Genomic DNA, 26,496 nt, shown 5'->3' on the forward strand with positions numbered 1-26,496 from the left:
CATGGGAAGGAGAAAAGGGAGGAGGAAGTAGCTTCTGCAGCTATCAGGAAAGATAGGGCTGACCAGGAGGGGAGGGGATCAAATGAGGTGGGTAGGGTTGAGGCTCTGGTCATGGGGGATTCCATCGTTAGACACGTGGGGAAAGTGTGTGGAGGAAAGGGAACCAGGGTAGAATGTTATCCAGGAATTAGGTTGAGGCAGATGTTGAGGAAAGTAGAAGAAAGGGAGGAGGGGAAGGAGAAGGTGGTAGTGTTTCACGTTGGTACCAACAACGTAAGGCAAGCTGATATCAGTACCAACATAGTTGGAGATGTGTGGGATCTGGTAAATGCAGCACGGGTGAAGTTTAAGAAAGCGGAGATTGTTATTAGTGGAATACTGTGTAGGAGGGATACTGACTGGAGGGTGATTGGGGATTTAAATGAGACTATGGAGTGGGTATGTGGGAAACTGGGAGTGAAATTTCTAGATCCTAATGGGTGGGTAGGAGATAGGGATCTGCGCTCGGATGGCCTTCATTTAAACCGCAGTGGTACGTATAAGTTAGGAAATTTGTTTGGAAGGGTAATAGGGAGGTACATTCAGGGAAACGGGATGGCCTAGGGAGCGGTGATAAGGGAACAGGGAACTGGAAATCAAGTAGGGATGACATAAAATTGTTAGTGTTGAACTGTAGAAGTATTGTAAAGAAAGGAATAGAATTAAGTAATTTAATAGATATATATTTACCAGATATTGTAATAGGAGTTGAATCATGGCTGAGAAATTATATAATAGATGCAGAAATTTTCTCACGGCACTGGAGTGTGTATCGTAGAGATAGGATAGGAAAGGTGGGAGGGGGAGTTTTCATTCTGGTGAAAGAAGAATTTGTAAGCTACGAAAAAGTTAAAGATGAGACACATGAAATTCTAGGTGTAAGGCTCATTTCTAAAGATAATAGGCAACTTGATATATTTGGAGTGTACAGATCGGGAAAGGGTAGCACTGATGCGGATTCGGAATTATTTGATAGGATAGTCAGCTATGTGGGAATCGACATGGAAAGAAATGTGATTGTAGCGGGAGATCTGAATTTGCCAGATGTCAATTGGGAAGGAAATGTGAACGACAGGAAGCATGACCAACAAATGGCAAATAAGTTAATATGGGAAGGACAGCTGATTCAGAAAGTGATGGAACCAACCAGAGGGAAAAATATCCTGGATGTCGTGCTGATAAAACCAGATGAGCTCTATAGGGAAACTGAAGTAATAGATGGTATTAGTGATCATGAAGCTGTTTTTGTGGTAGTTAAAAATAAATGTGATAGAAAGGAAGGTCTTAAAAGTAGGACTGTTAGGCAGTACCATATGGCTGATAAAGCAGGTATGAGGCAGTTTCTAAAAAGTAACTATGATCGGTGGAAAACGGTAAATAAAAATGTAAACAGACTCTGGGATGGGTTTAAAGAAATTGTTGAGGAATGCGAAAACAGGGTTGTACCTTTAAGGGTGGTAAGGAATGGTAAAGACCCACCTTATTATAATAGAGAAATAAAGAGACTAAGAAGGAGGTGCAGACTGGAAAGAAATAGAGTTAGAAATAGCTGTGGAAGTAAGGAGAAATTGAAGGAACTTACTAGAAAATTGAATCTAGCAAAGAAGGCAGCTAAGGATAACATGACGGCAAGCATAATTGGCAGTCATACAAATTTTAGTGAAAAATGGAAGGGTATGTATAGGTATTTTAAGGCAGAAACAGGTTCCAAGAAGGACATTCCAGGAATAATTAATGAACAAGGGGAGTGTGTATGTGAGGATCTTCAAAAGGCAGAGGTATTCAGTCAGCAGTATGTAAAGATTGTTGGTTACAAGGATAATGTCGAGATAGAGGAAGAGACTAAGGCCAAAGAAGTAATAAAATTTACATATGATAACAATGACATTTACAATAAGATACAAAAGTTGAAAACTAGAAAAGCGGCTGGAATTGATCAGATTTCTGGGGATATACTAAAGACAATGGGTTGGGATAGAGTACCATATCTGAAGTACTTATTTGATTCTTGTTTGGTCGAAGGAGCTATACCAGATGAATGGAGAGTTGCTACAGTAGCCCCTGTGTATAAAGGAAAGGGTGATAGACATAAAGCTGAAAATTACAGGCCAGTAAGTTTGACATGCATTGTATGTAAGCTTTGGGAAGGCATTCTTTCTGATTATATTAGACATGTTTGTGAAATTAATAACTGGATCGATAGAGCTTGCTTTTGCTAGAGGCTTTACGTCGCACCGACACAGATAGGTCTTATGGTGACGATGGGATAGGAAAGGCCTAGGAGTTGGAAGGAAGCGCCCGCGGCCTTAATTAAGGTACAGCCCCAGCATTTGCCTGGCGTGAAAATGGGAAACCACGGAAAACCATTTTCAGGGCTGCCGATAGTGGGATGCAAGCTCACCGGGAGATAGTAGGTTCGAATCCCACTATCGGCAGCCCTGAAAATGGATCGATAGAAGGCAATTCGGTTTTAGGAAAGGTTACTCCACTGAAGCTCAACTTGTAGGATTCCAGCAAGATACAGCAGATATCTTGGATTCTGGAGGTCAAATGGACTGTATCGCGATTGACATGTCTAAAGCATTTGATAGGGTGGATCATAGGAGACTACTGGCAAAAATGAGTGCAATTGGACTAGACAAAAGAGTGACTGAATGGGTTGCTATATTTCTAGAAAATAGATCTCAGAGAGTTAGAGTAGGTGAAGCTTTGTCTGACCCTGTAAAAGTTGAGAGGGGAGTTCCTCAGGGCAGTGTTATCGGACCTTTATGTTTTCTTATATATATAAATGATATGAGTAAAGGAGTGGAATCGGAGGTAAGGCTTTTTGCGGATGATGTTATTCTCTATAGAGTGATAAATAAGTTACAAGATTGTGAGCAACTGCAACGTGACCTCGAAAATGTTGTGAGATGGACAGCAGGCAATGGTATGTTGATGAACGGGGCTAAAAGTCAGGTTGTGAGTTTCACAAATAGGAAAAGTTCTCTCAGTTTTAATTACTGCGTTGATGGGGTGAAAGTTCCTTTTGGGGATCATTGTAAGTATCTAGGTGTTAATATAAGGAAAGATCTTAACTGGGGTAAACACATAAATGGGATTGTAAATAAAGGGTACCGATCTCTGCACATGGTTATGAGGGTGTTTAGGGGTTGTAGTAAGAATGTAAAGGAGAGTGCATATAAGTCTCTGGTAAGACCCCAACTAGAGTATGGTTCCAGTGTATGGGACCCTCACCAGGATTACCTGATTCAAGAACTGGAAAAAATCCAAAGAAAAGCAGCTCGATTTGTTCTGGGTGATTTCCGACAAAAGAGTAGCGTTACAAAAATGTTGCAATGTTTGGGTTGGGAAGAATTGAGAGAAAGAAGAAGAGCTGCTCGTCTAAGTGGTATGTTCCGAGCTGTCAGCGGAGAGATGGCGTGGAATGACATTAGTAGACGAATAGGTTTGAATAGCGTCTATAAAAGTAGGAAAGATCACAATATGAAGATAAAGTTGGAATTCAAGAGGACAAACTGGGGCAAATATTCATTTATAGGAAGGGGAGTTAGGGATTGAAATAACTTACCAAGGGAGATGTTCAATAAATTTCCAATTTCTTTGAAATCATTTCGGAAAAGGCTAGGAAAGCAACAGATAGGGAATCTGCCACCTGGGCGACTGCCCTAAATGCAGATCAGTACTGATTGATATATATATATATATATATATATATATATTTTGCTAGTGGTTTAACAATGCACTTACACATCAAACGTTTCTGGCGACACAAAGATGGGATAGGGCTAGGAATGGAAATGTAGCAACCATTATTAAGGTACAGTGCCAACATTTGCCTGGTGTGAAAATGGGAAACCATGGAAAACCATATTCAGGGCTGCCAACAGTGGGATTTGAACTCACCTTCTCCAGAATGTAAGAAATATTTTATTAAGAAAGCATGGGATGAGGTATACAAAGTTTGAAGCCAATTCTTTTGTATAAAAGTCTGCACAGATTTTGTATTAGTAAGTAAACAAAGTCAAAATCTATAAAACAGCTGAGAGACCAGCCCTGAAGCCATGAACAGATGAAGACATTTCTCGTACAACAGATGGCGCCACATGATGGAAGAAAATTTTGTTCTGCTGACTTGTTAGGTATGCTTGTACACATGCTTGCCATTCTGTGGGAAGATATTTTTAGAAATTGGCTGATGCTGAAGATATCAGTTTGATAGCAACTTGAATTATTATCGCCGTGATTTCTTGACGTTGCAGAAGAAGAAAATTATGATGGTACAATAGAATGTGGTGAACTCTACTATGGATTAAAAAACACGATATAGATGGTCGAGAACTGCATAACTTATTAAATAACAATCTGAAAATTGAAGAGACAGAATTTTACAAAAACTTCTTGAGAAGGGATGAATCACGTTTCACAAAGATCTTAAGTCTGAAGGAACCTCGAATCCTTAATTATTATAATTTCAAATGAAGAACGAGTTCCATCTATTCAGTACACATTCATTATAGTAACTATAGGTTAAAACACCATGGTAAGATGTTCCCCAGCAAACCATTAAGTATTTGGCACCTTCAAGAACACAAATAGCCTTACATTATATGATAAGCTATCACAGAATATAGAGGATGGTTGCCTAGTTGTACTTCCTCTTAAAACAATAATCACCGCCACCACCACCACCTATCACAGAATGCATCTCTGGACGATTTTGCTTTCATATGATAAACTAAATGTGTTTTCTTTAAGTTTTAATGTAGAATTTTTGATGACATTTTAAATAGACTTTTATAATCATAATTAGGGCTCGGATGTTTAGGAAAAGTCATATTTTTTTCTTTGTCTCTATTTTCTTGCCTGATTGGATTTTGGTGCAAATCAGGTGATTATAGTCATAATTAAGTGATGTTTATTTGTCATCATCATCATCATCATCATCATCATTTCCCTTTATCCAGCTGTATCCGGGTAGGGGCAAATATGGTTCCTCTCCACTTTCTTCGGTCTTTCCACCACTCCTCCTCCAACACTGTGTCCCAGTCCAGGTTTCTTTCTATAATGCTGCATTGGATGGTATCCTTCCATCTCAATCGTGGTCGTCCACAGCCTCTCCTTCCTTGGATTTGCATTTCCATCACCTTTTTTGATATTCTTTCGTCGCTTATTCGCTTTATGTGCCCAAACCATCTTAGTCGGCTCTTCTCCATTCTATCGTTCATTTTTTCCACTCCAATTTCTTCCCGGATTTTCTCATTCTTTATTTTGTCTCTTCTACTCTTCTGTATCATACTCCTCAAGAATTTCATTTCGGCTGCCTGTATTCGACCCTCATCCTTCTTTGTCATTGTCCAAGTTTCTGCTCCGTAAGTTGTTATGGGTACGTAATACATCTTGTACATAGTATACTTTGCTTCCATTGGCACATCTTTGTCCCATAACATGTTTCTTACACTATGATAGAAACAACTTCCAGCTTGAATCCTTTTACTAATCTCAGCATCCAGTCGAGCATTCTCCATTAATTCACTCCCCAGGTATTTAAACGTTTCCACTACTTCCAGGGGCTTGTCTGCAAGTCTAATCTAACCTTTCCCTTCTTTCTCCCCTCTAGTCATAACAAGAGTTTTACTCTTTTCTACACTTATTTTCAATCCACATTCTTCAATCTTCCCATTCACCACATTCAACTGTTCTTGAACTTTCCTTATAAATGCATATTTTGGCTATTTTTGTCATAAGGTCATATTTTGAGCTATTTTCATAGAAATGTCATATTTTGGCGGTTTGACGACAGCTGTAACTGTGCAAAATCATCTTCAACTTACCGAATGCTAATTAGTGTTCACAAAACTGCTTCTCAGTATCACATCTACAGTTAATACAAGTGGAATACCCTTTGTATAGAATGAAGGGCATAGATCTCGACAGTTTAATTCACAGCAGTGATTTAACATTATCTAAATATGCACCACTAACGTCTTGTGACGTAGAAAGGAGCTTCTCTTCTTACAAGGATGTGTTAAGTGATAATCAGAGGTCTTTCGCACCTAATGGTTTCAAGCTGAATCTTGTCATACACTTCAATTCCACCCGCGGAGAAGAATGAAAACGATATGTGTGTTTGCCGCCCTACCATAATGTATTGAAAGACATCTATTTAATTCGTTTTGTGCTGCTCAATTTAAACTTTAACGCATTTGAATAATATTAACAAAATCTGGGCTTAAACGTTCCAAATGTTTAAAAAAAATTGATTTCTAGTTTTCTAGTATTTCAATCAGTCACGTCAATTTTTAAGATTCATGGCTGAAGATGACTTCCAATAAAAGTCGAACCTAGTACCATGGTGTTTTATCCTATAGTTACTATAATAAATGTGTATTGAAAAGATGGTACTCTCTTCATCTGAATTGTAATTATCTTCAATACGGACCACTATGAAAATTATAACTTATGTCCTTAATTATTCTCGTATTGTGTTGGTAGAGGTTAGCATGCTCAGTAGCTGCCTGGGATATATGTTTAAATATACAGTATCTACAGTTTTCATCAAATGCCTAATTTATATAAAAAGCAAACCAATATCTTTTTTAAAACTATGTTTTATTTAAACTGTGTTTTAAAGAAGTGTTACATGCTACAGGGTGGTAGCATTACTTTTTATATTGTACGAAAAGTACGTATGTGATAAAATTCATACTCTGTGACAGAAATTGTACAGAGCATTTCTTTTTCAAATGTCATCAACAGAAAATGTCTGGCATGAAATATCCAAACAGTACAAAGAAATATGGAACTTCCCCAATTGTTTTGGCTCTCTTAATGGAAAATATGTTGAATTTAGGCCACCAAGATGTATGGCTTTATACTATGCAGTATTTCAATTACAAACGAGGAAATAGCATAGTGTTGTTACTCTTGTCGATGCTGGGTATAAATTTCAGTTCGTAGATATAGGATGCAATGGATAAATAAGTGGTGAGGGTGTACTGAGGAATAGTATGTTGCATGCAATTATGCAGAACATTATTATCAATAATTATTTAATTTAGCCAGTTTCCCATTGGGCCAGTTCTACGACCTGTGGGTAAAGTAGCGCGAAACTTGCCCTCCGCGTAACAGGATATTTCCGTTCAACTACTCCTGCGTAGCATTATCGGTAGCATAAATCGTAGTTAACCGGCATGTAATTTATTGGCCGATAAAGACTTTACCTGCTGGGCAAAGTTTTGAGAGCCGAACATTATTTGCTGTATATTTGGTGACATACAGCTTAAATTAGCTTAGTAGGTTGATAAAAGCATTATACCATAAAAATGATCAGTATCGTATTGTAGGATTCTGAACATAAATGGCTCCATTGAATTGCAACGGTCACATCAGCCTCTTGCATCTACAGCGCCGGTGACACATGTCAAGCTTAGATGAAGAAACCCTACAAGGATACAAAATAAAAACCTATTTGGAAATCATCTCAAATGGGCTTTAATTTTCCAATTTTAAACTTTCAGTTTTCAGGCACCAGGTATGAGTTACTATAATACATGTATCTGAATCATCCCAAGTATTCTTATAGCGTAACTAGCTAATGTACCCGTGCTTCGCTACGGGATTCTCAGAAAGACTGAATTTGTGGTTTTGCTAACTTAAAATCAACATAGGTCATTACAAAAACGTAAGTATGAATGTAGCGATTAAAAGCACTGCTATCATGTAAAATACTCGATCAAATGGAAAGCCGCAAGTTTTATCACTTTTAACGAACAGTGCTGCGGTCAGATTGCGGTGCCAATCTAATAGTCCAAAGTTCCAGAGCTGGGATGACCAGGCCGCAGATTGCCATGAACACTCATCTGCCATTATTCTGCTAAATATGCACACTGTTCATTCCAATCAGTGCCTCAGAGTAGGGATTGAATAGCCCGAATGCTATGACGATCCAGTGTGTTACGTACCAGTAGTATCAGAAAATTTATAAACCAGGGGAATGGCATGCTAAAGAAGAAAGTTATCTAATTCCCCAGCTACTTCCCATCAATATTCGGACAGGCTGTTACACTCTGTACGACTGGGCGAGTTGACCGTGTGGTTAGCGGTGCACAGCTGTGAGCTTGCATCCGAGAGATAGTGGATTCGAACCCCATTTTCGGCAGCACTGATTATGGTATTCCGTGGTTTCCCACTTTCACATCAGTCAAATGCTGGGCTGTACCTTAATTAAGGCCTAAGGCACTCCTAGCCCTTTCCTATCCCATCGTCGCCATAAAACCTATCTATGTCGGTACGACATAAATCAAATAAAAAATACTCTGTACGCAGCAGTAATCCTATCTACCGGAGATAAGGGGAAACAGAAGACACAAAGCACATCACGACAAACAATGGTCAATGTAATGTTGTTGATCAATGTTATGAGCTTTCTATATTGTAGGCCTTCACATTTAGTTTTCTTTCGACTCTGTGATTTGTAAAATATTTTATACCATAAACCGTAGTTTCTTATTCTCCGACTTTATATACCGATTTTCATTAAATACTGTTTACCCATTTTCTCGTTACTCGGCGCTGATATGGACTTAGTAACAAAAATCCAAATTCATGAATATCTTTGTGATCATAGCCAGTACGGTAACAATGTATAAGACATGAATAATAGGAAATTTAATACTATATAAGCTTGGTTATGTAGCATTCATCGATTACACCTCTAATAAGAAATATTTGAGAATTACATTTTAGGCCTTCCCCTAAACTACCATTTCACTCAGCATGAATAAAATAATTTACAGCATAGACTATAGCGACTTATTTCCTAACTTTGCATACCGATTTTCATCAAGATAGGACTACTAATAACAACAATATTTGAGAATTAAATTTTAGACCTTCCCATAAACTACCATTTTCTCAGCGTGAATACAATTATTGATAGCCTAGATTGTAGCAACTTATTCCCCGACTTTGCATACCCATTTTCTTTAAAATAGACCACTAATAACATAAATAGTTGAGAACTCAATTTTAGGCCTTCCCCTAAACTACCATTTCACTCAGCGCGAGTAAAATTATTTTTAGCCTAGATTGTAGAGGCTCATCCCCTGACTTTACATACCGATTTTCATTAGACCACTAATAACATAAATAGTTGAGAATTCAATTTTAGGCCTTCCCCTAAACTACCATTTCACTCAGCATGAGTAAAATGTTTTATAGCCTAGATTGTAGAGGCTCATCCCCCGACTTCACATACCGATTTTCATTAAATTCTCTTCAACCGTTTTCTCGTGATGCGTGTACATACATACATACATACAGACAGACTGACCAGACAGACAGACAGACAGACAGACAGACAGACAGACAGACAGACAGACAGACAGACAGACAGACAGACAGACAGAAATTACGGAAAAGTAAAAAGTGCATTTTCTTATTACTATGGACATGACCGATACAGAAATACCATTATTTTCAAATTCTGAGCAATGTATAGACAAAACTCTTATTTTATATATATAGATGGCTAAGGCGCTTGCTTCGTAATATGAGGTACATAAGTTCGAGTCTTCATTAACCCGAATATTTTTATTTTCATAATTAGCAGTTGTATTTATCTGCATGTCTCTTTTCACATGTTCTTTTGTTGATAATATATTTCATTGATATTTAATCATAATATTATGTCTACTTGGAAAAAGCTTTACGTGTGCTACTTACAGAAAGTGATGTTACGATTATTTCCAATCATCACTGATCTGCATTTAGGACTGTCGCCTAGGTGGCAAATTCCCTATCAGCTGTTTACCTAGTCCTCTAGTAAATGATTTCAAAGAACTTAGAAATCTATCAAACATTTCCCTCGATAAATGATTCCGCTCCCGAATCCCTCTTTGTATAAATGGATATTTACCCCAATATGTACTTTATCTTCCAACTTTGTCTTCATAAAGTTAAACATTAGAATGAAATACATTATAAATAAATGGAAGCACATGGAACTAAACGAGGTCACAGAGCTAGCTGCAAATAGAGGATTCACAGAAGCCTCCAGACAGAATGCTCAAAGGCAACAGGTCCATAAGGAAGATGTGAATGCACATGTACATGGAAGCATGTAAAATAAAGTTAAGAACAACAGCAGGGAACAAAAATAAATTTGAATTTAAATTTAAAAGACAAAGAGAACCAGCGTACCTTCTATTTTGGAGTGAGGGCCCTGACCACTCTACTATGAGAATACTTTCCAAAACGCTGCCTTACACGAAAGCTTATGACTGACGAAAGAAAATGCAAATCTTAATATCTAGAGTTTTTAAGCCCAATTGGGTATTGATTTTGAACCTCATAGATTAACCTCACAAAAGCTTGACTTGAATCATTGTCCATAACTCAATAGACTGACCTTATTAGGCTTGTTGGTGATAATCAGCATATGCAAGCACAGGAAAATAAGACAATTGAAATGAACTTCATACATTTAACAACAGATCCTACCTCAGTCTAAAGCAAGAAGGCGCTGAAAATCAGTCTAGCCTACCCCCTATATCGGTGTCTAGCTCCAGAGAGCTACCTAACACTTACACAGAGGTGGTAGCATGCAATAATAATTATTAAATTAATGTTGTAATGGCCCACCTTTTCAATACTGTAATATGCAATATTTTTGAATTAAACTACTAAACTAGGGACTAGTTTCGGCCATGGCTAGCCATCTTCAGCCTTAATGTAATATATCTAATAACTAAACAATGGACATAAAAACAAATGTACAAACACACAATTCACATTAAAATCTGGGATGAACTATGTGTAAAATTTGAAAAATAAATTAGGCTCTAAATTCTTAGCATCTGGAGTATGCTCATCATCTAGACTCTTTCTTGTATTAATATTCATACAATTGTTAGTTCCATCACTGCTAATCTTTACCATTTCAATTGCAAAACGGGAACTGGTAAATGTTGATTCTGTAGTCAGATCATTAATCACCACATCTACCTTAGTGGTGTTAGCTGTATGCAAGCCACTGGACGCCACTGTAAATAACCACCAGCTGATGCAGAACTGCTAGATGGTGTTTCTACATCAACCAATGTAAATAAAATGAAATGTTCCTGTAGTGCTTGTTAAAATTATGCTGAAATGCTGTTGGACATTGTCAGGACGGCACATGAAGATATGGTTAAAACTGACACATTCTTAATTTGTGGCTGCTATAAATTCCCAATTCATTGCGTTGTCCTTGAAGTTAACCTGAATAAATGATAGATAAAATTAATGAATTGAAGGAGAGAGCATGTTAGTCAAATGGCATAGGTTATAAGAGACATCTCGTTGCGGCATGTGGTGCGCGGCCTATTGTTGTGTGCCTCATACTAACAGTTGTGAGATTCAAAGGAAACGAGAGGTAAGTCTCGTATAACCTATGCCATTTGACTAACATGCTCTCTCTCCTTCAATTCATTAACTTTACCTAATTTTATCTATCATTTATTCAGGTTAACTTCATGGACACTGCCATGAATTGCAAATTTATACCAGCTACAAATTAAGAAAGTGTCAGTTTTCGTCCTGGCAATGTCCAACAGCACTACAGCATGATTTTAACAAGCTCTACGGGAACATTTAATTTTATTTACGTTGGTTGATGTGGAAATACCATCTAGCAGTTCAGCGTCAGCTGGTGGTTATTTACAGTTGCGTCCAGTGGCTTGCATACTGCTAAAGCCACTCAAGTAGATGTGGTGATTGATGATCTGACTATAGAATCAATATTTACAAGTTCTTTTTTGCAAATGAAATTGTAATGATTAGCAGTGATGAAACTAACAATTCTATGAATATTTATGCAAGAAAGAGTCTGGATGATGAGCATACTCTAGATGCTAAGAATTTACAGCCTAATTTATTTTTCAAATTTTACACATAGTTCATTCCAGATTTTAATGTCAATTGTGTGCTTGTACATTTGTTTAGTTCTTGGATGTATTACATTAAGGCTGAAGATGGGTGGCCAAGGCCAAAACTAGTCCCTAGTTTAGTAACGTAATTAAAAAATATTGCATATTATAGTATTGAAAAGGTGGACCATTACGACATTAATTTAATAATTATTATTGTGATCACAATTCAATACGGATGCATGGTAGCATGCAAGCCAAAGTACCAGCTGACTTACACCCTCTGGTAGTTTATCTCCCACGTAGCTGCCATCTAATTTACCAGCAGATGGTTGAACTGGCCCTTAGTCAAAAGAATTACCAGGGAGTCCTACAAAAGTTATCTATGTGGTAGTTTCAGATGATGCTTTCCTTCTACAAGAAAACATCATGAAGTATTGGAAAGGGAATCTCACTCAGCAGCAGGAGCAGGGCTACATCAGAAAATGCCTTTGGCAGAACAGATTTAAAATGTTATTAAAAAAATTGAGCTTCCTGTGGAAATAACATTACAATCATAGTTACTAGTTTCAAAAGACAATTCAAAGGCCTTACATGTCAAAATATTCAACATTAACTTTTTTCAATCACACCATTTTAAGCGCTAAGCTTCTTGTATAAACTCAATGAATTCTGCATGAAGATTTTTACCAAACATAAGATAAAATTGTAACACTTGTACCTTTGTAAATTTTAAAGCAGAACATTTTTTTCTTTTCACTGAAGATGACCCATAAATATGGTTGAAACATGTATGAATTTTTGGCATGATCTTTAAACTTCTCAGGGGCACGTGAATATGTGTTGAATCGGAGGATGAATAAAAACTTATATTGTTATAATTCTGCTTGTGCAGTGCACAATTTCTTATTAGTAACATATAAAAAATATATAGAGAGCAACTGGAAGAGAGGAAAGACACAGAACAATATGTACAACAGTTGTTCCCATAGGATGGACAAATGAGAATCTTGTAGGATTACAGTGGGTAGGGAGGCAAAGGTCTGGAAGGGATGCCAGGAAAGTAAGAGATACTTACCAGGATTATATTAATACTACTGGTTTTGTGCCATGGCAATGAGAATCAATAAGGAATTGTAATTATTAACATCATAGTCAGGTCAACAGCAAGGATAGGATAGTGCTAATGGGCGATTTCAATGTGAGAGTTGGAAATATAACTGAAGGATACGAAAGGGTGATTGGTAAATGTGGAGAAGATATGGAACCTAATAGGAATGGGAAGCATTTACTGGACTTCTGTGCTAGTATAGGTTAGTAGTTATGAATACAATGAACTCTCGATTTACCGTAATCGGATCAACCGTGTTGCGGCTTAACCGCAATATCAAAAACACTAAAAATGTGGGTGCTGTTGTCTACTCTTGAGTTCTTTGTTTGCATTCGAGGCTCGTATAAGTGTTGAAAGCGATTGCAGTTACTCCCCAACTGACTTGCTAGGCCTAACGTTAGAGAAGATTTTCTGTCAGGGTTATCTCCCTTAGCCTTTAGCAAATGGGGAAAACTGGGTTACAACAATAATGAAGTGAACAAATGCATTGCATCTTTATTATGGTACAAAGTCGATTTGTTATTGTAGAGGCACAATTCTCTGCTATAGGCCATGATCAGCACATTTATCGCAACTTTGGACTACTCCATAACAATAAAAAGCAATTACAAAGCAAATTTAACAGTTAACGATAAAAATACAATTTCAGAGTTATCAAATCAATGTGCGCTCAAAATGGCAACCAGATGGTATGCAAGATAGAATGGCTGAATGGCATGTCATTTTCAACAAGCAATTCCATGATATACCTGTAGATGGCATGCAGGTGAACATACAGATGGGGACATCTCGACGTGGCGCCATCAAGAAATGTCCTCGTAGGTACACAATTTTATAGTTCTGATTGCTGATCTTACAAGGTACAGAAATGTAAATGCCAAAGTGGAGTGGTGGAGTAACCCATGGGGATAAAATAAAGAATACCTACATCAGAGGAATCTCTGAAGTGAAGATAAACTGGCAGAGAACAGATTCCACTGGTATGAACATGCCATGTGAAGACCAGAACAACTCATAACATGCAAAGTCCCTGATGTCCCTATAATAATGCATGGATATTTCAATAGTCACAGCCATGTGTGGGGATACACACATGAAGATGAAAACGGAGAAGCTGTTCTTTCTTGGGCTGAAAGTAACCACCTCTCTCTCATCCATGACAGCAAACTACCTCCATCCTTCAGTTGTGGAAGATGGCAACGAGGATTTAATCCAGACCTCCTCTTCATAAGCGAGAGTATAGCACAACATTGTCATAAATCTGTGTGCTCACCGATCCCCAAAACACAACATAAACCAATAATGTGTCAGCTACTTCCTGTAATAAGACCTCAAGAAACTCGCTTCAGGCTTTAGAAACAACTTTAGAAAGGCTAACTGGTCTAAGTTTTCCGAAATGTTGGATGAGAAAGTTCGGACTATCCCAGCTGTACCTGAAGAATATGAACATTTTGTTGATGTTGTGTATGCTCTCGGATATGTATTCCAAGAGGCTGTAGGACAAACTATCTCCAAGCGGTAACTGCAGAGACAGCAGTATTACTAGATGAATATTACAAATCATACAACGAAAACCCATTTAGTGAGGAAACCTCCAACATTGCAACGCGTATTCTCTCTTCAATCTCTGAGGCAAAGAGAGACCTATGGGAGAAACTGTGATATAAGTAGAAGTAGCCAAGGAGCTTGGAGATTGCTACGGCGCCTAAATAATGACCGTTCTCAAACAAGTACACATGCAAATGTCAAAGCTGATGAAATTCACACCAGTCATCAAAAATGGAAAAACTACTAGAACCATCAAGACTAGTAAGAAGACATTTGAGAGAAAACCTGATCAAGAAACCAGCATTCTATATCAACCTTTCACTCAGGCTGAGCTTGATTATGCATTGAGCAAAACCAAGAATCGTAAAGCTGCTGGCCTTGACGACATAAGAGTTGAGCAAATTAAGAACTTTGGTCCAGCCACAAAGCACTGGCTAATAGAGCTGATGAACAACTGCATCCAATCATGCAAGATCCCAAAATTATGGAGGAAAGCCAGCTATTCGTAAGCCAGGTAAGGATCCAAATGATCCAAAGAGTTATCGGCCTATCTCGCTCCTTTGTCATCTGTATAAGATCCTTGAAAGACTCATACTCCATAGGCTAACGGAGTTAGAGGCAATCTTCATACCACAGAAAGCTGGATTGAGAACTGGGAAGAGCTATTTTTTTTTTTGCTATTTGCTTTACTTCGCACTGACACAGATATGTCTTATGGCGACGATGGGACAGGAAAGGCCTAGGAATTGGAAGGAAGCGGCCGTGGCCTTAATTAAGGTACAGCCCCGGCATTTGCCTGGTGTGAAAATGGGAAAATACGAAAAACCATCTTCAGAGCTGCCGACAGTGGGGCTTGAACCCACTATCTCCCGATTACTGGATACTGGCCGCACATAAGCAACTACAGCTACCGAGCTCGGTACTGGGAAGAGCTGTACATCTCAAGTGTTGAAGCTAACGCAGCATATCGAAGATGGTTTCGAAAGGAAACAGATCACTGGAGCTGTATTGGTCGACCTTACAGCTGCATATGATACCGTCAACCATAGACGACTCCTTATGAAACGATACAATGCTACTTATGACTACCAGCTTACCTGCTTCATAAGGAACCTCTTTGAAAATAGAAGATTTTTTGTTGAATTTCAGGGGAAAAGAAGCAGGTGGAGATCACAGAGGAATGGATTACCTCAGGGAAGTGTGCTCTCTCCGTCATTGTTCAACCTCTACACCAATGACCAGCCGCTACCCGAAGGAACACAGAGCTTTATCTATGCAGATGACTGTGCCATTACCACTCAAGACACCTGCTTTGACGCTATTGAGCAGAAATTATCTAATGCACTTTCAGTGCTGTCTGCTTATTACAAGGAGAATCATCTGAGACCGAACCCCAGTAAAACTCAGACTTGTGCCTTCCACCTCAAAAATAAAATGGCAAACAGAACTCTCATAATCACTTGGGAAGGAACCACATTAGAACATTGCATCACACCAAAATATCTTGGAGTTACCCTTGATCGTGCTCTCACTTACCAGAAACACTGCTCGAACACCAAGCAAAAAGTGGCAGCCAGAAATAATATTATAAGGAAGATAACGGGTACTACCTGGGGGGCACATCCCAATACTATGAGAACCTCTTCCATTGCTCTATGTTACTCTGCGGCGGAATATACATCCCCAGTATGGTACAAGTCAAGTCATGCCAGGAAGGTAGATGTTGCTCTAAACAATACCTGTCGCATCATTACCGGCCGTCTAAAACCTACTCCGCTGAACAAATTGTATAGTCTTACTGGTATTGCCCCTCCTGATATCCATCGAGAGGTTGCAGAAAAAAAACGAGAGGAAGAATGCGGAAACATTTGAAGCTCACCCTCTGTATGGATACAGGCCAGTTACTCCAAGACTCAAATCACGGAAAAGTTTCCTCAGAACAACAGAGGCTCTTAATGGGACACCTCAGCAATCCCGAATTGATATGTGGCGCGCAAGCTGCACTCGCTCCGAAGAATGGTTGACACCAAGTGAAGAATTACCACCTGGTCACATGGAGAAATGGAGTACTTGGAGATCACTGAACAGATTACGGGCAGGCGTGACAAGATGTAAAAGCAACCTACATAAGTGGGGTTTTAACACTGAGTCATCATTGTGTGAGTGTGGTGCAATCCAAACGACGTCTCATTTGTTGCAGTGTAGTAAGTGCCCTAAAACATGCACAGTACAAGATCTACTTCTGGCAACAGAAAATGCACTGGATATGGCCAATTTCTTATAAGTGTGACTTTGTATATAATGTATATAATTCAGTAAGAGTATATATTGTATTTATAGTATTAATGCTTCCGATACAAATAAATAAATAAATGCATGGAAGGAGTTCCCACTAATCATGTGCCCAAGCCAGATGAAAGCAGATCTGCAAAATGTCCAAATATACCCAACTATGACACAAGACCATAAGGTCTGGAGAATGAGTGGAACTGACCCGGATAATGAACAGGGGAAGAAAATGTTAGAACAATGATGATGAAGCGAATAAAGTCACACTCTAAAATGGTTATATTAATTTAATCACATGGCTGTAGTGGTAACTCCCATGTCTGGCTGAACTCCCCTCTTGTGGAAAGCTTCCGACTTTAAATCCATAACACAAGCAGCAATTTCATTTCTTGTCCTGAATTGTTCTACCAAGTCACAATGCAGAATACTGTACTATGTAAATTATGATACCTGGCCATTTCTTTGCTGGGTACTGATAATTCCATTTTTCTGCCATGTCATGGTGATGGATATCATAATGCAGAGGGCCATAAAATTCTGATCCAACAAAATCAACATCAAATGTGTCCCAGAAAGGTCCAAAGGGATTCCCTTCCTTTGGGTTGCATCCCTCTCCACTACCTCTCACACTGTAACAAAATGCTGCAATAACAAATATATCAATTGGCATCAGTGACATTATCACAGAAATATGAATGTTGTCACGATATATTTTATAATACTTTACTCACATGCAACAGATCCAAAGTGAAGCAGAATCTCATTTACCTATTCTTTTCTCAGGTGGCCATATTAGAGGAGCAATTTTCTTCATGAACGTCTCCATTGTTAAAACACGGTGATATTCTTTCAATGGCTCTACTTGAAAATATGTATCAAATGGGACCTGAATCTGAAACAGAGTACAAGTCCAACATGTTACACTGAGATTTACTTTGCTTTGTTATCAACAGAATGCATGCAATGAAACATTACTGCCACATAATTCTGTACAAGATTTTTCATTTTATACAAAGTTCACTACAAATGGACGAAATAATTTCAAGACAATGGGAATACTGCTGAAGTAGCCTATATTCCTTTCACAAACTTTTTTTTTTTACAAATTGCTTTACGTTGCACTGACACAGATAAGTCTTATGGTGACGATGCGATAGGAAAGGGCTAAGAGTGGTAAGGCAGCGACCGTGGCCTTAATTAAAGTAATTAAAGCCTGGTGTGAAAATGGGAAACCACGGAAAACCATCTTCAGGGTTCCGACAAGTAGGTCGAACCCACTATCCCCCGAATGCAAGTGAATTCCGAAGAGTGGTGCATTTGCCTAAAATTTGTAATCCGACACACGTGATGGACGTCTCCATCTCTATGCACCTAATTCAACGCTTTAGAAAGACTAGAATCGCAATACATACCTATCAATAACTCATTCTATCATTTCATCCTATAAATAATTATATCACACATATTTAATCTTAACCAACTAGTTTATTAACTCAATATTAAGCTTAGGAAAGAGAAAATCGTGTTATTGACTTATCTGATTTTTCAGAATTCCAAATAAATATCATGATATTGCCTTTATGTACATATCAATTCTAATTTTGATCACTTGTAATCTCGACATGAGGTAACTTCCTCATTTTCTTTCATTAAACTGTTAATAAAACTCTTCTTTCATATTATCACATATCCACAGGTATGTATACTGAAAATTATTAAAATCATTTGAAAAATGACCCATATTTCACATCTTTAAGCTTTAAAATATGAATTATGACCGACTAAATTGTTTTTTCTGTCACTGTCAAATATTTTAATCATATGACCTAATGAAATCATTAAGAAAGAATTATAACTATTCTAGTTCATGATTAATCACAGTTTTATTTGATTCGAAGTTACCCCTTCAATGAAATGACATTCGCTTCTTAAATTGATTCCCTTCTATCAATCGATTGGAAAGCTCAATTATAACTATGGATGTCAGAATTTATTATCACAGCATTATTCTCCATCTATTAATTAAAATTGTAAAATTTTATCTCCTAATCATTTCAGTATCATATGAGCCCATATTTTGGGTTATAAGTACACATTTCAAGATTTTTCTGTTACAGGTACAACGCGTAGTCATTACATTTCTACTGCTATTTTCCAAAATTACTAATTTTAAATTATTTAATCTTGCCCCTCCCTACATCAAGACATTTTAGAATATCCCTGGATAGTAGAATTCCTGTACTTCCACACACTTGTTTTTGCTGCCCACAGGATACAGGGACCTCCAAACAAGAGTTTATGGCAAACTCAAGTGAGGTACGCATAGCAAAGCTGACGGGAAAGACAGGCTATATCCCCCATTCAAGGGATGAACAAGGAGCAATCTGGCGGGAGACAACAGCTTCTTTGTCCCATCGTCCATCCTGTAAGGCTCGGCCATTAGTAGAACTCTGTACCTGGGCTAGTGAGGTATATGATTTACGTGATGAACTCTGTGCCTGTGATTATAAAATGCATATTTCCAATAATCCATCACAGTTAACCACAACAATGGGCAACGACAGTTTATTGTTGAAACATATCTACCTGTATTAAAAAGGAAACTTTATGATACATTTGTATGCGGAAGTATTACAAACAATTTCTGGAAAGTTCTACACTGTCAAAACCATATGTCTGTGCTAGTCTGAAAAGTGGCACACAACTGGAAAGGTCTAAAATAATAAAAAAATAATAAAAAGACAATCTTAAGTGACAAAACTTAAAGATAGACAAGTCAGACTTTAGGTTAGCCCTTGTAAATCGCTTAGCACAGGAATGTGGTATCTCGCCCACCCAAGAGCAGAGAGGTCTTATAATTCTGATTTTTTTCCGCATACAGTTTCCATAGTGTACAAGTCAAATGTAGCATATCCTGCCACTCGTCCTAACTTCTGGTAGATGCTAGGTACACATACAAAAAAATCACAGATTTCCGTAAGACTAGAGTTTTGTAAGTACCGGCAATTGTAATTTTCCCTATGGGTGTATCAATTGTAATTTTACTGATTACTTGTTGAAAAAGTAACTTATAATTGTATTTGAGTAAAATATTTTTCAGGTAACTATAATTCAGGCCAATTACTTTTTCCTTGTACTACATGGCATTCGTAGATCTAGAAAAGGCATTCGATACTGTTGATTGGACCAGGCTATTTATGATTCTGAAGACGATAGGGATCAGATACCGAGAACGAAGAATTATCTACAACCTGTATGAAAATCAGTCTGCAGTGATAAGAATCGAGGGCTTTGAAAAAGAAGCAGCAATCCAGAAAGGAGTGAGGCAAGGCTGCAGTTTGTTCCCTCTCCTTTTCAATGTTTACATAGAACAGGCAGTAAAGGAAATCAAAGAGAAATTTGGAAAAGGAATCACAGTCCAAGGAGAGAAAATCAAAACCTTGAGATTTGCGGATGATATTGTTATTTTATCTGAGACTGCAGAAGATCTCGAGAAGTTGCTGAATGGTATGGATGAAGTCTTAGGTAAGGAGTACAAGATGAAAATAAATAAGTCCAAAACAAAAGTAATGGAGTGCAGTCAAACGAAGGCAGGTGATGTAGGAAATATTAGATTAGGAAACAAAGTCTTAAAGGAAGTAGATGAATATTGTTACTTGGGTAGTAAAATAACCAACGATGGCAGAAAGAGGACATAAAATGCAGACTAGCACAAGCAAGGAAGAGCTTTCTTAAGAAAAGAAATTTGCTCACTTCAAACATTGATATCGGAATTAGAAAGATGTTTTTGAAGACTTTTGTGTGGAGCGTGGCATTGTATGGAAGTGAAACATGGACGATAACTAGCTCAGAAAGAAAGAGAATAGAAGCTTTTGAAATGTGGTGTTACAGAAGAATGCTGAAGGTGAGATGGATAGATCGAATCACGAATGAAGAGATACTGAATCGAATTGGTGAGAGGAGATCGATTTGGCTAAATTTGACGAGAAGAAGAGATAGAATGATAGGACACATCTTAAGACACCCAGGACTTGTTCAGTTGGTTTTTGAAGGAAGTGTAGGTGGCAAGAACGGTAGATTAGAGCAGATGTAGGATGCAATAGTTACGTAGAAATGAAAAGGTTAGCACAGGATAGGGTAGCATGGAGGGCTGCATCAAACCAGTCTATGGACTGATGACTCAAACAACAACAACAACATGTACTTTTCCCATCATTGTGCTCATATAGCTACACATACAACGTTAATCAAATAAGACATCCACCTTAAATAACATCAATATACTGTTTTCATTTTCAGCAAAGTCATTAAGGGACTTAAAACTTGCAGTGGTTTCCCAGTGTGTCAATATCTGCTGAGATAATGGTACCAACTTTGTTTTTTTAAATGGGACTAAACTGATTTCTATACTTAGCCTTATACTTACAAACTTAAAATTTTACAAATTCAGCACTGTGATTATTTTGAAAATCGGACAAGTACTTCTCGTGAAAATTGAAGGTTTTCAAATGCTTCGTTTGTCAGTCATGAACAGCCCCGTTTGATTGAATCACAAACCACAGGGCCAAAAGATGTGCTACGTAAAAAACACCAGCTAACTTATTTGGAACACAGAATTCCTTCATCTTCTTCTGCCGGGCTGAGTGACTCAGACGGTTGAGGCGCTGGCATACTGACCCCAACTTGGCAGGTTCGATTCTGGCTCAGTCCAGTGGTATTTGAAGATGCTGAAATATGTCAGCCTTGTGTCGGTAGATTTACCGGCATGTAAAAGAAATCCCGTGGGACAAAGTTCCGAGACCTCAGCAGCTCCGAAAACCATAAAAGTAGTTAGTGAGACGTAAAAACAATAACATTATTAGGGGCCAGTTATCTTCTTCTGACAGTTCTACTGTGCCCATAAATGCATTATGATAAATTGTGTAACATCTTTAATATCATCGTAGGCAAAGATAAAGGAAAATTCCCTTGGTAACTATTATTCATTTCCCACTCTGACATTATTAGGTTTGTGAGGCCTAGGGAGTCTCATATTTATACCCTTCATGGTCCTTCATTTTCTTATCTTCATTCTTAAAGGTCGAACCTTTTCCTTCTGATTAGTGTTCTGAGGGGGTCGCACCTAATTACACTTCTTTAAACAATAATCAATTTCACCATCACAATTACTTTCAAACATTCAGTGTAGTGTTACTACTATCTCCCATTCTACATCTTTTGGTAGTGTTCTAGGACAGGGGCACAGGAATGCAAAATATTACTTGGTGAGATGAAATATATAAATGCTACCTAAAAATGCTTCTAGAGAAGTGTGTTCATTGCAAATGTTAGAATCCCACCATCCCACCTCTAAAAGAAACTCACTTTTATAAGCAAACACACAAAAATCTTCCGCCATAACCCACAAATGTCAGCTGAACACTCCCTACCATTGGATACATTTTATAAACATGCCGCTGTTCCCATAATTGAACACAGTTAGAAGTAATAGCCAACTTTGCATTGCTAATGGATCCTAAGAAAACATTTATAACTTCAAATGTGTAGCGGGTGCAACAATGTGGACCAATGGCTGACATGGAGCCCTTTGAGAGACTTTTTGCTAAACATCCCTGAAGTGTTAAACCAATGGTTTTTTGTCACTACACAAGACTTACATAAACCAAATAAGGAAATAACACTTCCTTCAGAAGTTGGTAGCACCTAACAATGCACCCTATCAGCACTCACCCTGCACTGAGCCTCCATCTCTACTCTCCCTTGCCCCTGTACTAGAATTATACCCACCTTTTTTTAAAATTATTTATTCACGTTTCTTCTTTTCCTGCCACTATTCCAACACCCTGATAGAGATGTGGGTGCAGTCTGTGTGAAAAATGTAGATCTGGCTTAGTTTTTAGGGTTAGATGTCCTCCCTGATGCCAATCCTGTGTAGTTTTTTCTTTTATGCTGCTGTTTTAACTTTGCACTAACTCGCATAGGTTTTCAGTGATGATAGGACAGAAAAGGGCTATGATCAGGAAGGAATCAACCGTGACCTTAATTAATGAACAGCCTCAGCTGCCTAGTGTAAAAACAGGAAACTAGAGAAAACCATATTCAGGGCTGCCAGTGGTGAGGTTTGAACGCACCATGCAGCCAACTCAGTTGGTCCTTTGTGGTTTAAAGTAACATCAGAATAATAATGCTTTCCGTCAGAAGCCATATCCGCTATATCCTTAACCTATTACCAACGACAAAATGAAAAGTGTTACATCACGCAATTTAAGTCCACAGCAGCGCACATACCTAGCTGTCGGAAGAAGGTGAAGGAACTCTGTACCTCAACAGCTCATGTTTCAGATGTAGCCACCTGCTTTGTGATTTAATCGAACAGGTTGCTCAAGACTGTCTTATGAAGTATGTTTGAATGAATTCCATTTTCTTGAAAAGGGCTTGTCCAATTCTCAAAATACAGTAATCACAGTGCTGAATTTATGTCTGCATGTATAAGGCTAAATTTAGCAAATTTCCATTTAAAAGAAACTAAGTACCGTTATCTTAGCGTACATTGGCACCTTGGAAACAGTACAGAGTTAGATTTCGGGCCCTCTGGTAACATTCTGAAAGTAAAAACAGAATACTGATAACTTTAATGGTTCAAAAGTTATTTGAAGTAGATGTCTTATCTAAATAACCCAATATATGTATTTGAAATGTGAAATGAAAAGATAGCTTCTTAAGAGTACAATGAGTTAGAAAAGGAACAAATATTCAGTTACACAGATAAAACACTGGCGCTCTCTTGTAGAGGATATGCCATTTTGTCTCTAAATAGCTTTCCAAAGAAGACTGGCTTCTCTGCAGAATGGAATGAAACGAGCAAGAGAGCTATTAAAATACATAGTGATGAATACGTACTGAACGAGGTTCACCATAGCGATATTCAACCCATGGTGGTAAAACTAGCGTTCTATTAAGTCCTTTTGCAAAACCAAGAGCACCTAAAAAGTGATCAGCCTGGTTACCAAAACGACCTGGAAAAAAAGGGAGTAATTAAATGACCTATTTCAAGATACATGATTTCACAAAAAATATTACTACAGTCTATTTCCGTTTAATGCCTACCCATGCATGGACAGTAAAGAATGTATCCTTGTTTGTCAACATTGTAGTCCGAAGCACTACATGCACTCACAATCCATGAAATAAAAACGTAATGCATAAAACTATACATCATATTACAATAAATGTCAACTTATGCACCAAATAAACAAAATGTGTATTTATTCGTTCAGAATTAAAACTTTCCTTGCGCAATCTAACCTCACATTACCGGGTCGCACTTTGCGTTTCGAATGTTGCCCGGCAACCACAACCATGGAGATAAAATTACAAGCGAAGATATGTCAACGGCGGACAGCATATGGTAAATGTAGGTGGCAGGAGAATCGTGGTGGTGGTGATGGTGGTAGTAATTATTGTTTCAAGAGGAAGTATAACCATCCTCTATATGACGCTAATCGGAGAGAAAAAAATGGAAGGGATCCGACACTTCGAAACATAAAAGTACCGGCCAAAGAAAGACACAGGCCACGAAGGACCAATGGCTGACATGGAGCCCTTCGAGAGGCTTTTTGCTAAATATCCCTGACGTGTTGAACCAATGATTTTTTGTCACTACACAAGACGTACATGAACCAAATAAGGAAATAACATTCCGTCAGCAGTTGGTAGCACCTAACAATGCACCGTATCAGCACTCACCCAGCACTGAGCCTCCATCACAACTCTCCCATGCCCCTATACTAGAAAGACTCCCTAGGTCTCGCAACCTAAGACAAGAGTTGACCAAGGGAAGTCGGATAAGATAATCATGGAAGGGCATTCATTGACATTTCGTTGGCTATACCAAACAGGACAGACATTATTATTCTTGATTAAAACAAATATTTCCAATAATTTCAATGAATCAACTAAACTTCAGATTTATAGTCTTACCTATATTTACAAATTAGTAAGAAATCTGGTCACTCAGAGCCCATGAAGATAACTCGCACGTAGAAACTTCAGGAGAATACGCCACTTGGACTCCGCACTGGATGGGTTGTGTAGCCCAGCGGACCCCTGCCGGTCCCAAGCCCAGTTAAAGGAGGAGGGTTCGTAGCGAAATTCAAAGAGGACAAATTGAGCCAACTATTCACTTATAAGATGAAGAGAATGGGATTGGAATAATTCATCCAGGGAAATGGTCGAAGAATTTTTAAGTTCTTTAAAATCGTTTAAGAAAAAGCTAGGTAAACAAATGTTAGGGAATATGCCTCCTAGGCAATAGACAGTGCCGGATTAAGCCCTATATGGACCCATAGGCAGTTGAGCTCTTCTGGGCCCCTTGACAAATACTTCCTGCCAACTACTTGATTTAATCCCCAAATTTTAATAAAACAACTAACAAACATTATCAAATCATTAAGACAATATTAAAATTCCAGTTACTTTAGAGGAAAACACCATTACATAATGCTAAAAAGATAAAGAAATGGTATACAGCCCTACAAAACAGAAAAGAACATGTTAAATATAAACAAACCCTAAAATCACTTTAAATACAGTTTTTTCCATTCTTAGTTATTGTTAATTTATTGATGCGCACAATTTGTGCAAAATAAAATTAAAAGTACACATCTCTATTAAATCAATTAAAAATTGCAAATACTTACACTGACTTCAGTTCAGTCTATGAAAGATTTTCTCGATTCATACACTTAACAACGTGGTAACGTAGAGGTTACAAAGTCCTGATTCACGTCCATCTACTGTATGCTCTGTTCATTATCGCCTTCGTCGAGTAGAGCTCAATCCAAATTTCTCTTCTTTCAATGCCATTCGTTCCAGCACCCTCTGCCAGTTAGTCGTAGATGGCAAAACAAACTTGAAACATAACTCCTCCAATAAGAAAGGTTCCCGAGCGAGCTCATATACTAGTATTGAGCGGGTGTATTTAGACACACCAAGGACAACCTTTAAGTATCTACAGCTATCTATCGATTGTTCGAAGATCTCCAATGTTTACCTTATTCCAAATTCCTTCTATGCAACACGTGAGTACTGAAATTATTTTGGCTTCGAAGAGGAGCATGGCGGACCTCAGGAATAATCTTGTAATAGGTCTGATATCAAGATAATATAGCCTTTGAAGCTGCTGTCGCTCGCTGTTTTATATGGATACGGAACGAGTTTATTGTTGTTTGTAAGGTTACACCCAGATATTTCTTCAGTAGAATTAATGCCAAGGGCATTTAGTCGTTCTTGTGCAACTGAACAACCCCGAAGTAGTTTTAATTAAAAAATGTCGTTCATCAGAAACATTTTAAAAAGCCATAAATCATCAATGATGTCGTGATATTTGGAAATATAGGTTGCACTTTGCTTTAAAAAATGAGGCTGTATGGCACCGAACGAAATTTGGACAGTAAAACTGGTCGCTAGGAAGATCCTTATGTGTAAAAATGGTGTCGAGCTGCAAGCGTCTTACCCTTCATATCTACACTTGATGAATCGTAAAAAAAGACAACTATTCGCACAACAATAACGATTTTAAAGAAACTAAGCTCGCCATTA

General features: G+C 38.0%; 1 protein-coding gene across 3 annotated transcripts in view; it reads right to left on the reverse strand.

Annotated features, from left to right (window-relative positions):
• O-fut1 (O-fucosyltransferase 1) overlaps positions 1-24,322 on the reverse strand; it is a 96,182-nt gene extending 71,860 nt beyond the window's left edge. For all 3 annotated transcript variants that reach the window (XR_010859772.2, XM_067145057.2, XM_067145056.2), the window contains exons 1-4: positions 24,004-24,322; positions 23,797-23,912; positions 17,665-17,788; positions 17,347-17,538 (exon numbers count right to left, since the gene is read on the reverse strand). Coding sequence is in view for 2 of the 3 variants with exons in the window: in XM_067145057.2 (XP_067001158.2) it covers positions 17,347-17,538; positions 17,665-17,788; positions 23,797-23,912; positions 24,004-24,115 (544 nt within the window). In the remaining variant the exon portion in view is untranslated. The remainder of the gene's footprint in view (positions 1-17,346; positions 17,539-17,664; positions 17,789-23,796; positions 23,913-24,003) is intronic.
• Between the last annotated feature and the right edge of the window lie 2,174 nt (positions 24,323-26,496).

Source organism: Anabrus simplex, chromosome 4 (assembly GCF_040414725.1).
Source record: "Anabrus simplex isolate iqAnaSimp1 chromosome 4, ASM4041472v1, whole genome shotgun sequence".
Classification (NCBI taxonomy): domain Eukaryota; kingdom Metazoa; phylum Arthropoda; class Insecta; order Orthoptera; family Tettigoniidae; genus Anabrus; species Anabrus simplex.